The sequence below is a fragment of the Tursiops truncatus genome, chromosome 3, assembly GCF_011762595.2.
Source record: "Tursiops truncatus isolate mTurTru1 chromosome 3, mTurTru1.mat.Y, whole genome shotgun sequence".
Taxonomy (NCBI): domain Eukaryota; kingdom Metazoa; phylum Chordata; class Mammalia; order Artiodactyla; family Delphinidae; genus Tursiops; species Tursiops truncatus.
This window is the reverse complement of record NC_047036.1, coordinates 35,976,917-35,989,893: the sequence shown is the minus strand read 5'-3', so window position 1 is coordinate 35,989,893 and position 12,977 is coordinate 35,976,917. Positions and strand designations below refer to the sequence as shown.

At 43.4% G+C, this 12,977-nt stretch overlaps 1 protein-coding gene across 7 annotated transcripts in view; it reads right to left on the bottom strand.

The window, feature by feature from the left end:
• Nucleotides 1-11,746, bottom strand: part of NNT (nicotinamide nucleotide transhydrogenase) — a 93,043-nt gene extending 81,297 nt beyond the window's left edge. For 2 of the 7 annotated variants that reach the window (XM_019930059.3, XM_073802092.1), the window contains exons 1-2: nt 11,507-11,646; nt 3,635-3,838 (exon numbers count right to left, since the gene is read on the bottom strand). In XM_019930059.3, the coding sequence (XP_019785618.2) occupies nt 3,635-3,785 (151 nt within the window). In that variant the 5' untranslated portion in view covers nt 3,786-3,838; nt 11,507-11,646. Of the gene's footprint in view, nt 1-3,634; nt 3,839-10,798; nt 11,025-11,104; nt 11,251-11,506 lie in introns of those variants that run through there. The other 5 variants (XM_033852850.2, XM_019930060.3, XM_019930061.3 and 2 more) reach the window with 5 other exon arrangements.
• Between the last annotated feature and the right edge of the window lie 1,231 nt (nt 11,747-12,977).

The window sequence follows — 12,977 nt, the reverse complement described above, 5'->3', positions numbered from 1 at the left end:
AATTAAATCACATAAACTAATCTGGAGTTCACTTATCTGACAACCTCAAATTATCTAGGTCCTACCAAAGACAAATGAAGTCATATCAAAAGGATTTAGGATCCAACCTCAAAGGGCTTCCGCTGGCCAAATATGAGCCAATTTGAGCATCAAAAAGATAATTAATTGCAATGTAGTAAAACACATCTAAAGATGTTAAAATCCATGAGTTCAGGATAATAATAAATGTTTCAAAATCCAAAAAATAAATATTTCCTGGGCCTCCCTGGTGGTGCAGTGGTTGAGAGTCTGCCTGCCAATGCAGGGGACACGGGTTCGTGCCCCGGTCCGAGAAGATCCCACATGCCGCGGAGCGGCTGGGCCCGTGAGCCACGGCTGCTGGGCCTGCGCGTCCGGAGCCTGTGCTCCGCAACGGGAGAGGCCACAGCAGTGAGAGGCCCGCATACCGCAAAAAAAAAATAGATAAATAAATATTTTCTAAAAGTTTCATTGGTCAACTCTGGAGAAAGTAAGGTGTGACAGGCAGAATCATGGTCTCCCAAATATATCCATGTCCTAATCCTCAGAATCCAATACATGGCAAAGGAGAATTAAGGTAGCAGATGGAATTAAGGTTGTTAATCAGCTGACCTTGAAACAGGGAGAATATCCTGGATTATTTGGGTGGGCCCAATGTAATCACATGGGTCCTTAAATGTGGAAGAAGGGAGCAGAAGAGTCAGAGTCAAAGAGTAATTTGAAGATGCTATCCTGCTGGACTGGAAGGCAGAGGCAGAGGCCATGAGCCAAGGAGTGCAGGCAATCCCCAGAGGCTGGAAAAGGCAAGGGCACAGATTCTCCCCTAGAGCCTCTGGAAGTGAGAACCATTTCAGACTTTGGCCTCCATAAGTGTAAAATAATGAATTTGTGTTATATGAAGGCAGTAAGTTTGTGATCATCTGTTACAGCAGAAGTAGAAAATGTATACATAAGAAAACCAGCTGATTAGCAAAACTAGTAAATAATGGAAAATAATCAAACATCTACCCACCCTTCCAGTACAATCTCAGAGTGACTAAATACAGTTGGCCCTCCGTATCCACGGATTCAACCAACCACAGATCAAAAATATTAAAAAGATTCCAGAAAGTTCTGAAAAGCAAAACTTGATTGTATTAGGCATTATGAGTAACCTAAGATGATTTCAAGTGTACAGGAGGATGTGTGGAGGTTATGTGCACATACTACACCATTTTATATAAGGGACTTGAGCATCTGCAGATTTTGGTATCCACGGGAAGTCCTGGAACCAATTCCCCATGGATACCAAGGGATGACGTAATACAGGGAAAGATTTTTTAATAGAAAAATTCTAACTAATAAATGAAGATAAAATGATAGAATATCACCATTTTAAAGCCCCTGATAAAAATCACGGATTTACTTAATGATCATCAAATGACTGCTACAGCATTTGAGTGAAAAACTGATGAGAACTTCACAATAGATGGATCACACTGACAGCATCTAAACTCACTGATGAATCTTCTTGATGTGCTACAACAGATAGTACACAACATCACCTATGAAGTACACTTGCCAAAAAAAGCAAACCTGGGTCTGATCAAGCCTCTAGCTCTAGCTAAATGTTACAGAAAATACAAGCGACAGAGAAACTGGTTAAATAATACCAAGGGAATTCAATAAGCTAAACCTAGATAGAATGTGAGAAATTCTACAGAACTAAATTCTTCAACAAATAAATTAAAAAGAAAACAGAGGAGAGGAACATACAGACCAAAAGAGACCTAAGAGACAAGCAAGCAAATACAACACACGGACCCTGTTCGGATCACCATTTGAACAAAGCAACTGTTAAAAAAAAAAAAAAAGAAAAGAAAAGAAAAAATTGAGAAAATATGAATACTGACTGAAATTACTTTTCATGCTTTTCAATGTGGTAATGAAAGTGTGGTTATATTACGGAATAAATAGGACCCTCATCTTTTAGAGGTAAAAAATAATTATCTAGGAAACAGTCAAGAACCAGAAGTTAAACAAACAAAAAAAGTCTTATGCATAGTTGATATAGAGATCTTGAAGTCCGCGCTTTCACTCACAAGGACAATTCCCATGTGCTCAATGTAGTTATTGGCTTTTACTTTATACACAATTTTATCACACTGGATAATCTGGCTTTTCAGAACACTTTAAAAAAATCTGAAGATAAGGCTGAGGGCTCTCAGAGGCAGGTACCCTGCCAATAGTGACTTGTCATGAGAGAACAAGAAAAGAGCTGTGAAGTCTACAAAAGGCAGACATAAGAACTCAAAAAAACCTTGGGGCTTCCCTGGTGGCGCAGTGGTTGAGAGTCCACCTGCCAATGCAGGGGACACGGGTTCGTGCCCCGGTCTGGGAAGATCCCACATGCCGCGGAGCGGCTGGGCCCGTGAGCCATGGCCGCTGAGCCTGCATGTCCGGAGCCTGTGCTCCGCAACAGGAGAGGCCACAGCAGTGAGAGGCCTGCGTACCGCAAAAAAAAAAAAAAAAAAAACTCAAAAAACCTAGCAGTTTAGGCGGCCTTAATGTACAAATAGTCCTACAAACAAAAAGGGAACTATTCTATTTGGCAAAGACTTCTGGTTTCTCTCAAATAACCACGCTGTTCCTCCCCTAAAAATAACAGAATGCTATTTTTATTTGAGTATGTTGCCATGCAGAATAAAAAAACTAAATGGCCAAGTCTCCCTTAGAGCTACATATTGCCACCTGTCTGAGTTCTGGCCAATGAGGTGTAGACAGAGTGCTAGGAGGGTCTCTGGGCAAGATGCCTAAAACGATCTGACTCAGCTTAGAAGGTTCCCCTTTGACACTCTCCTCCTTCTGGCTTGCACCCCAGAACACAAGCAAGTGGGGTTCCTAGCAAGGAAGGCCTTGGAGGCCACTAGAAGACTTCAGCTCTTACTCTGTGTGACCTAGGAAGCTAGTTGCAAATTTTGAATAGAAGAGTGACATGATCTTTCATTTTAAAAAGATTATTCTCATTGTCATGTACAGAACAGACTGTTGTCGGGGACAGAAGTAGAAAGCAGAGACCACTTAGAAGACTAATGCAATAATCCAGGTGACAGATGGTAGTGGCTTGGACCAGGATGATAACAGTGGTGATGGTGGAAAGAGGAGCGATTCTGGATAAAAGGTAGAGCTGACCTATACCTACTATGCGGATCTGGAATGTCTCCAAGGTTTCTGACCTGAGCAACTGAGATGAAGTTGCCATTTACTAAATCAAGAAACATTAATGCAGATCAATTAATACACCTAGTTCCTAATTCCTGAGCATAGCTGAGCCATATATGTACAATTCCCCAACACCGACCAGGAAAGAGGAAGAGCTGCTAGGAGAAATGGATACTATGAGCAATAGTTTCTTGGGTACAACTCAACTGATTTGACATTTTTTTTTTCTATTATATTTTCTTTTCTGTTAGCACTGACAGTCAGGAACTTCCATGCATGGAAAATATAAGAAAGCACTCATTTCGTTTTTTACTCAAAATGATCACTGTCAAACACAGGGCTGTAAAACTGCATGCCTTATGTTATCTATCATCAGGAGATCTATTGGCTCCTACGACGTGAAGTGAGACTTTACCTGGTTTTACAGGGGCTTTACACCACAGCGCCTGATGAGTATGAAATGTTCGTAAAAAATCCTTCTTCCTAGGTAGAACCTTACAGGACCCCAAATTGCTAAGGAAAGGGCAGGAACAGCCAGTCGCCACTGTTTTCAGTAGGTTCGCCATGTTCACAGGAGCTCCCAACTTTCTGAATTCCCAATTTCCTTGAAGGTAAATCACTAAAGGAAAGAAAACGAAACATTTCTGTGCTGAGAAAGACATACTTTGCCTTTCGTACATCAAAAACATTAAAAACAAAAAAAAAGCTAATTCAAAGAGGTTGGAAAATAACAGTTAAATGTGGGCATCTACAATGAATTTATTTGCCAAGTCCTTTACTTACAGAAGATGCTTCAAAAGTTTGTTTCTAACTCAGGTATTTAAAACTTGGAATCCGTTTTCCCACTTAAATTGTAGTTATAAACTCACTATTCAATTCCAAGCCTAGGTCACATAAGTCTAATTGATCCTTAATGTAGCTGGAAAGTTAAAAAAAAAATGCTATAAAGTCCAGTCACATCTTACATGAAAGTTACTGTCTAAGTCAGCTTGTCCAGCAAAAATTGCATAAAGTCAAAATTACCAGTAATTTCCCTTAGATTGTCTAAAATACTGTACAATACAGTAGTACTTGTTTAGCCACCACGCTATACAGAAAACACCCACATACTTTTCAGTGCCTCAGGATATTCATCCTGTGAGATACCCCCCCAAACCCAGACTGACTGAGTGAATGATAGATTCATGTTTGTTGGGTGTACATCGCAAGAAAATTAAACATGCATGGAATATGACTCCGATTTTAAAAAAGAAAGAAAAATTCCATGGTTAACCTTATCACATAGGTTTGTGCTTGCAGATGTGGGCATAACTAGGAATTCTCTCAGTGGTTCCCACAAGTGGCCAGTTTTTGCCAGCTCTAACTGAGCTAGGTGAAGTGTCATCGACCTTTGCTGTTTCTGAGGCTTCAGTGGCTACCTCCACCACCCTCCGTGGCAGATCCCCAGGGGTACATAGAAGGCACTCCCCCCATCCCTCTGACTCCCAATGCTCTCTTTCCTTCAAAAATGGGAAGAAGTAGAGGACCTGGAACTCCATCAATCAACCTCAGCTAACTCCACTAACTATGCCTTCAGGCTCTGCCCCATCATGCGGTCCCTCCTGGGGTCCAGCACCCAAACCCAGCAGACTCCATAAACATACTTCCAGCCTCCAGAGGAAGAAGGGTCTAACTCATTTTTTATGTCATAACTACTGCCACAACTCCCTGAAGCAACTTCCTACAAACACCAGAAAGCAACAATGGGAACAGAAGTACGCGATCCAGGTAGGGCTTATTCTTAAGATGTCCTTTAATTCAACAAACATGTACTGAGGGCTGAGTCTCAGAGGCACAGCCGTCAGGAGCATCTGTAGAATTAAACTGGAATAGGTCACAGACTTGGAGATAAGAAAAGTCAACAAGTAATAACACGGCAAGCAGAGTAACACAAATCCAAAGTTCCAGGCATCAAAGGAGATCATGTCCTTCTACAAGGCTAAGAAAAGGAAGGCAAAGGCATTTGAGAAGGAGAGAATACTATGAGAAAAGCTAAGGAAGAGGGAGCATGCAAGATGTGTTCAGGCATGCAATCAAAAATGTGAATAATTCTTTGCATTCAAATAGAAGGTTTTATATTTTCACAGCATTTCCATATATGTCATTTCATCGCAGTCCTAAAGCACTCCTGAGTCAATAAGTACCTTCCTCATTCATTCACAGGTCACTTCTACGGTTATTCATGGCTGGGAATGGAGAGCAAATAAGTTCAGAATTCAGCCACCCATTGGAAACATTCACTGAATCTATGCCAAGAACTGAGGGAGATACAAAGATATATAAAACATAATTCTTCGAATTTGGAACCAAGATGGTGGAGTAGAAGGACGTGCTCTCACCCCCTCTTGCGAGAACACCAGAATCACAACTAGCTCCCGGACAATCATCGACAGGAAGGCATGGGACCTCACCAAAAAAGATACCCCACATCCAAAGACAAAGGAGAAGCCACAATGAGACGGTAGGAGGGGTGCAATCACAGTAAAATCAAATCCCATAACTGCTAGGTGGGTGACTCACAGACTGGAGAACACTTATACCACAGAAGTCCACCCGCTGGAGTGAAGGTTCTGAGCCCCACGTCAGGCTGCCCAACCTGAGGGTCCGGCAATGGGAGGAGGAATTCCTAGAGAATCAGACTTTGAAGGCCAGCGGGATTTGACTGCAAGACTTCGACGGAACAGTGGGTAACAGAGACTCCACTCTTGAAGGGCACACACAAAGTAGTGTGTGTATAGGGACCCAGGGGAAGGAGCAGTGACCCCATGGGAGACTGAACCAGACCTACCTGCTAGTATTGGAGGGTCTCCTGCAGAGGCGGGGGGGTGGCTGTGGCTCACCATGGTAACAAGGACACGGCAACAGAAGTTCTGGGAAGTACCCCTTGGCATGAGCCCTCCCAGCGTCCGCCATTAGCCCACAAAAGAGCCAGGGATGCAAGGCTTCTTCAATATATGCAGATCAATCAATGTGATACACCATATTAACAAATTAAGGAATAAAAACCATATGATCAACTCAATAGATGCAGAAAAAGCTTTTGACAAAATTCAATGCCCATTTATGGTAAAAACTCTCCAGAAAGTGGGCATAGAGGGAACCTATCTCAACATAATAAAGGCCATATACGACAAACCCACAGCAAACACCATTCTCAAAGGTGAAAAACTGAAAGCATTTCCTCTAAGATCAGAAACGAGACAAGGATGTCCACTCTCGCCACTATTATCCAACATAGTTTTGGAAGTCCCTGCCACGGCAATCAGAGAAGAAAAAGAAATAAAAGGAATCCAAATTGGAAAAGAAGAAGTAAAACTGTCACTGTTTGCAGATGACATGATACTATACATAGGGAATCCTAAAGATGTTAACAGAAAACTACTAGAGCTAATCAATGAATTTGGTAAAGTTGCAGGATACAAAATTAATACACAGAAATCTCTGGCATTCCTATACACTAACAATGAAAGATCATAAAGAGAAATTAAGGAAACAATCCCATTCACCATTGCAACAAAAAGAATAAAATACCTAGGAATAAATCTACCTAAGGAGACAAAAGACTTGTATGCAGAAAACTATAAGACACTGATGAAAGAAATTAAAGATGATACCAACAGATGGAGAGATATACCATGTTTTTGGATTGGAAGAATCAATATTATGAACATGACTATACTACCCAAAGAAATCTACAGATTCAATGCAATCCCTATCAAATTACCAATGGCATTTTTTACAGAACTAGAACAAAAAACTTAAAATTTGTATGGAGGCACAAAAGACCCGGAATAGCCAAAGCAGTCTTGAGGGAAAAAAACAGAGCTGGAGGAATCAGACTCCCTGACTTCAGACTATACTACAAAGCTACAGTAATGAAGACAATATGGTACTAGCACAAAAACAGAAACATATATCAATGGAACAAGATAGAAAGCCCAGAGATAAACCCACACACCTATGGTCAACTAATCTATGACAAAGGAGGCAAGGATATACAATGGAGAAAAGACAGTCTCTTCAATAAGTGGTGCTGGGAAAACTGGACAGCTACGTGTAAAAGAATGAAATTAGAACATTCCCTAACACCATAAACAAAAATAAACTCAAAATGGATTAGAGACCTAAATGTAAGACCAGACACTATAAAACTCTTAGAGGAAAACATAGGAAGAACACTCTTTGACATAAATCACAGCATGATCTTTTTTGATCCACCTCCTAGAGTAATGGAAATAAAAACAAAAATTAACAAATGGGACCTAATGAAACTTAAAAGCTTCTGCACAGCAAAGGAAACCATAAACAAGATGAAAAGACAACCCTCAGAATGGGCGAAAATATTTGCAAACGAATCAACAGACAAAGGATTAATCTACAAAATATATAAACAACTCATGCAGCTCAATATTAAAAAACAAACAACCCAATCCAAAAATGGGCAGAAGACCTATATAGACATTTCTCCAAATGGCCAAGAAGCACATGAAAAGCTGCTCAACATCACTAATTAGAGAAATGCAAATCAAAACTACAATGAGGTATTACCTCACACCAGTTAGAATGGGCATCATCAGAAAATCTACAAACAACAAACGCTGGAGAGGGTGTGGAAAAAAGGGAACCCTCTTGCACTGTTGGTGGGAATGTAAATTGATACAGCCACTATGGAGAACTGTATGTAGGTTCCTTAAAAAACTAAAAATAGAATTACCATATTACCCAACAATCCGCTACTGTGCATATAACCAGAGAAAACCATAATTCAAAAAGACACATGCACTCCAATGTTCACTGCAGCCCTATTTACAACAGCCAGGTCACGGAAGCAACCTAAATGCCCATCAACAGATGAATGGATAAAGAAGATGTGGTATATATATACAATGGAATATTACTCAGCCATAAAACGGAACGAAATTGGGTCATTTGTTGAGACATGGATGGATCTAGAGTCTGTCATACGGTGAAGTAAGTCAGAAAGAGAAAAACAAATATCGTATAGTAACACATATATGTGGAACCTAGAAAAATGGTACAGATGAACTGGTTTGCAGGGCAGAAATTGAGACACAGATGTAGAGAACAAACGTATGGACACCAAGCGGGGTAGGCGGCAGGGGGGTGGGGGTGGGGGTGTGATGAATTGGGAGATTGGGATTGACGTGTATACACTGATGTGTATAAAATTGATGACTAATAAGGACCTGCTGTATAAAAAAATTAAATTTAATTTAAAAATAAAAATATAATTCTTGTCTTGAGGGAGATTTTGAACTACCATTACCAAGGACCTAGTCCTATCCCAACTTCCCCACTTACCCTAGTTTCTCTTCTTGGATCATCCCAGCTCCCCAACAACCACCATTCTCACTGGTCAGGCTTAGCCAGACCTCATCAGCAAAAGAACAAAGCTGCCTAGAATACAGGCCGGGTATAGTCTAAGCCTGCCACACACTCGCTGTTTGACCTGAATCTCTCAGCACCCCAGTCTGCTCATCTATAAAAGGAGCACAGGAAAGCTCCTTTGTAGGACCCCATTAGGCTCTATAAGTTTTATGATTAGATGAGATTTTGCAATGCTTTAAAGCTGAAGTCCTATTTCATGGCCTGGAGCCTGGAAAATTAGCCCTGACTACTTGTAAATGTCACTAAGCCTAAATAAAATAAAAATGACCCTGAAAGACATTCAGAGAATATTTGAACCATGCTATCACAGCCTAGGACTTGTTAACATCAAAGATAGTACAGTTGACCCTTGAACAACGGGGGTTTGAACTGCATGGGTCCACTCCTAGGCAGCTATTTTTCAACAGTAAATATTAACATTACTACAATATACACAGTCCGTGGTCGGCTGAATCCTCGGATGGGGAGCAACGGCAGATACAGAGGGCCCTTATTCAAAAGCCAACTGTATTCCATCTTAATTGTCACATTTTCCCCTATCTTCGCTTTAAGGCTCTTTGCTGTTTTATTATCCATGTCTTCTATGGCTTTTAAGCAATGGAGAAAAACTTTACAACTCAAAATTGAAAAAAAAACTGTTTTTTTTAGTATGGCATTCATACAGCCGTTTAATGTAAGTTATTTTGGTAAATATCTCCCCTAATAGATTAAAATCCTTGGAGGCAAGCGCCTGAGAGAGGATAGTATTGAGGCTAAGAGGGTGAACTCCTGGTTGGAAGGCCCCACTCTGCAACACATTAGCTGTGTCACCCTGGCAAGTCACTTCTTTGTGTCTGATTTCACCACCTTCAAAATGGGTTAAATCATAATGGCACCTATCATATAGGGTTATTGTGAGGATTAAAAGGACACAGTATCTTCATTGCTATCAGTGTTCACTTTATTACCTCTGGCCCAGTGCCTTGCACAAAATAGAGGAAATCAACAAGTATTGTTTGACTGAGTGAATGAATAACTAGGGCTAGGTAACCTGAAGCCTGGGGATCTATGAACACATTCTCCAAGAAACTTCAGGAAATTTCCTTTAAAAATTAAATGCTGGGCTTCCCTGGTGGCGCAGTGGTTGAGAGTCCGCCTGCCGATGCAGGGGACACGGGTTCGTGCCCCGGTCTGGGAAGATCCCACATGCTGCGGAGCGGCTGGGCCCGTGAGCCATGGCCGCTGAGCCTGCTCGTCCGGAGCCTGTGCTCCGCAACGGGAGAGGCCACAACAGCGAGAGGCCCGCGTACCACAAAAAAAAAAAAAAAATTAAATGCTATGTAGCTTTGTGGAAAAGTGATTCCATCAGCAAAGCTAAGCAGCCTGAGCACGCTTGCTAATAAGAAAGCAATCCTAAACTGTCAATTAAAAAAAAAAAAAAAGCCAAAGTTTGCAAGTAAAAGGGTGCCCTGGAGAAGAGAGAAATATTTTAAATTAAAGCTCACAAGCCTCACCGTTCCTAACACAGCCTGTCCTACAAGACTCCTTACAGATTCCTTAAGGACTTCCCTGCACCAGAGGGCGAATAAAGGACGCCTGCAACTTTAATAAACAAGTTACACTTCTAAAACGAGACATACCAACCAAGGACACAATACCCTACAAAAGCTTAGACTGGCAGGCAGCGTGACTTTGCCCAAAGCCACGGGTTCAGCTCCTCCCTCTGCAACTAAACTGCCACCCTGCTGGCAGCTGCCCGGGACCGCTATTTATAACGTTCCCCGGAAGCCGATTGGCCGAGGCGGCGTAATAGTCATTCCGCCTCCCGAGTTCGAATCAGCTCTGCCCCCTCCGCTGTCTCTCCCGTATTGCCAACCCCGGCCCCACTGTTGGCCCAATAGAGGCATGCCCCGACCACCACCAGCCCGCCTCCGACATACACTCACAACTTTCGACACCAACTGTGTCTCCAGCCAGTCACCCACCCCAAATTCCCTCCGGGTTCAAGCACAATTTCGGAGGGTCCAGGTGCCACCTCTCTGGGTGCACCACGTACCAAGAGTCCTCTATGACCTCCTTCCCTTCTTCCATCCTGTAACCTGAAACAACCCCGTACAACTCCCGCCGCCCCACACAGCTCCAAAATCTGCACCTGCACAGCTGACACCTCGTTCCCTGCCCTCAGCGAAGACGCAGTTTTCGAATCCACCATCCCGCACTTGCTTCCACGTCGCCCCCGCTCGAGACAAGAAAGGGGGCCCTCGAGGCACTGTTCTCCTTCCCGGCCCAAGGCTCCCGAGGGTCCACCACGTGCAGGGGTCACTGCCGACCCCGCCCCCTTCGGCTCCTTGACAGATCTCCTTCTCCGCGGGCGCCGGGATCTTCTGGACCAGCCCCAAGCCCCCTCCCCAGCTGCGCCCCAGGAGCGCGCCCGGGCTGCCCGCGCCTTGACGCTCACCTTGGCAGGGAGGCCGGGCGGCCGCGGGTTGCGAGGGGACGCCGCGCTGGCAGACCTGGGCTCCAGCCCCGCGGCGCGGCGCCTCCAACCCGGAAGAACAGCCCCAAGCCGGTGGTGGCTGAGGCCACGTGACGACGGCACAGCCCCCACCCCGGCCCAGCGCCCTCTCCTCGCCGGGCCCTTCTTCCCGCCCGGCCGCCTCCACCAGCCCGCCCGCCCGCCAGCCCTCTCTCCGAATGAAAAAACCTCACGAAATGCGCCTTAGCGCACAAAGGCCAGTTACCCCAAGGAACACTTCCCTCTCCTTGGTGGCAGCCAAAAACCTCTTTGTCCCGGGCTCGACCTGTGGCCTACCCGCCCCCCCTCCCGCGTTTTCCCTCGGCCCGTGCTTGTCAATCAAACCTGGAGCCCAACGCAGGCGCTGAAGTTCCCAGGGCTACATTGGTCCTCTCCTGGAGAGCCAGTTACAAAGTGTGATCGCCTCTCCAGTGTCCCACCAGAACAAATGAAATAACAGAACTCCACTTTTGGTACCTGACTTTCCTCTAGCTGTCTAGGAAAAATCAGAACTTCTAAAAGGCAAGTGGGAGGAGGCCAGGAGGTGGTGAAGGGCGGGAATGGGGGCGTTGTTTTTCCATTCCGGACGGAGGGTGGAGTTAAATTCCTCTGAGGAGAAGTCAAGGCCCCAAAATTAACACACATCTGCTGACTGGTCTTCCTAGGCACGCCCATAGAAAGTCGTGTGCTTCTGTTCGTATTAATATCCAGGGGCTGGAGAGCGCCCTTGGTGGACGTTAAGTGTCCTGACCAGGCCTGGGCTCATTTCGGCAAAACAACTAAAGGACGCTGAAACGTAATGACTTGTGTTACTTAGTCTGCAGGTGTCTTCTGATTAAAAGCTGGAATAATAAGGTAGAGAGTATAAATTGGTTCACTTACCCAAAGCTGAATCATCACGAAGTGTCAGGATGGTCACTGCATTTTTACTTTAATTGAAATATCTAAGATGAGTTAAAAATTATGAATCTCAAAGGCATGAGGCAAACATATTCCATATCCTTAAAAAGAAATAAACTGCAGGGAAACCCTTATTTTGAGAAGTTTTCTTGTCTTTAACCAACACAAAAGGTCATACAAGTTGAGGACTTCCACTGCATCCAGACGAGGTAAAAACACTCTTCCTGTCCTGGAAGAATTCACAGACAGGAAAGGATAGAGCCTCATGTTTTAAAATAATAATGAACGGTGATAAGTGCAACCGTAGAAACAATTTCAAGATACTGTAAGTACAGTAAGGCAGGAGTAGTTGATAAGGATTAAAACTAAGCTCCTTTCACAATATACCTAAGTCACATCATTATGGTGTACCCCTTAAACATATGCATTGCTGTGTGTCAACTATATCTCAATAAAACTGGGGAAAAAACTAAGGTAGGTTTAAAACATGTGTTGGAGGGTGGAGCAGGGGTTTGCTTCTTTTCTCTCCCAAGGCTTAAACAGTGGTTCCCAGCTGGGGACAATTTTATCCCACAGTGTCAGGAGACATTTTGGTCATCACAGCTGGAAAGGGGAGGCATCTAATGGGTAGAGGCCAGGGATGCTGCTAAACACCCTATATTACACAGGATAGCCCCTTACAACAAAGAATTATCTGGCCCCAAACTTCAACAGTGCTAAGACTGAGAAACCCTGGCTTAAATAAATGCTCAATGGCTTATTTAATTTGATTTAATTTGTGATTATGTGACTGGACAGCAAATCCAAAGATGATATATCGATTTTCACTTTTTCTGTTAAATAGTAAGTATATGGTAATTTTATTTTTTTCATAAATTTATTTATTTTTGGCTGCATTGGGTCTTTGTTGCTGCGC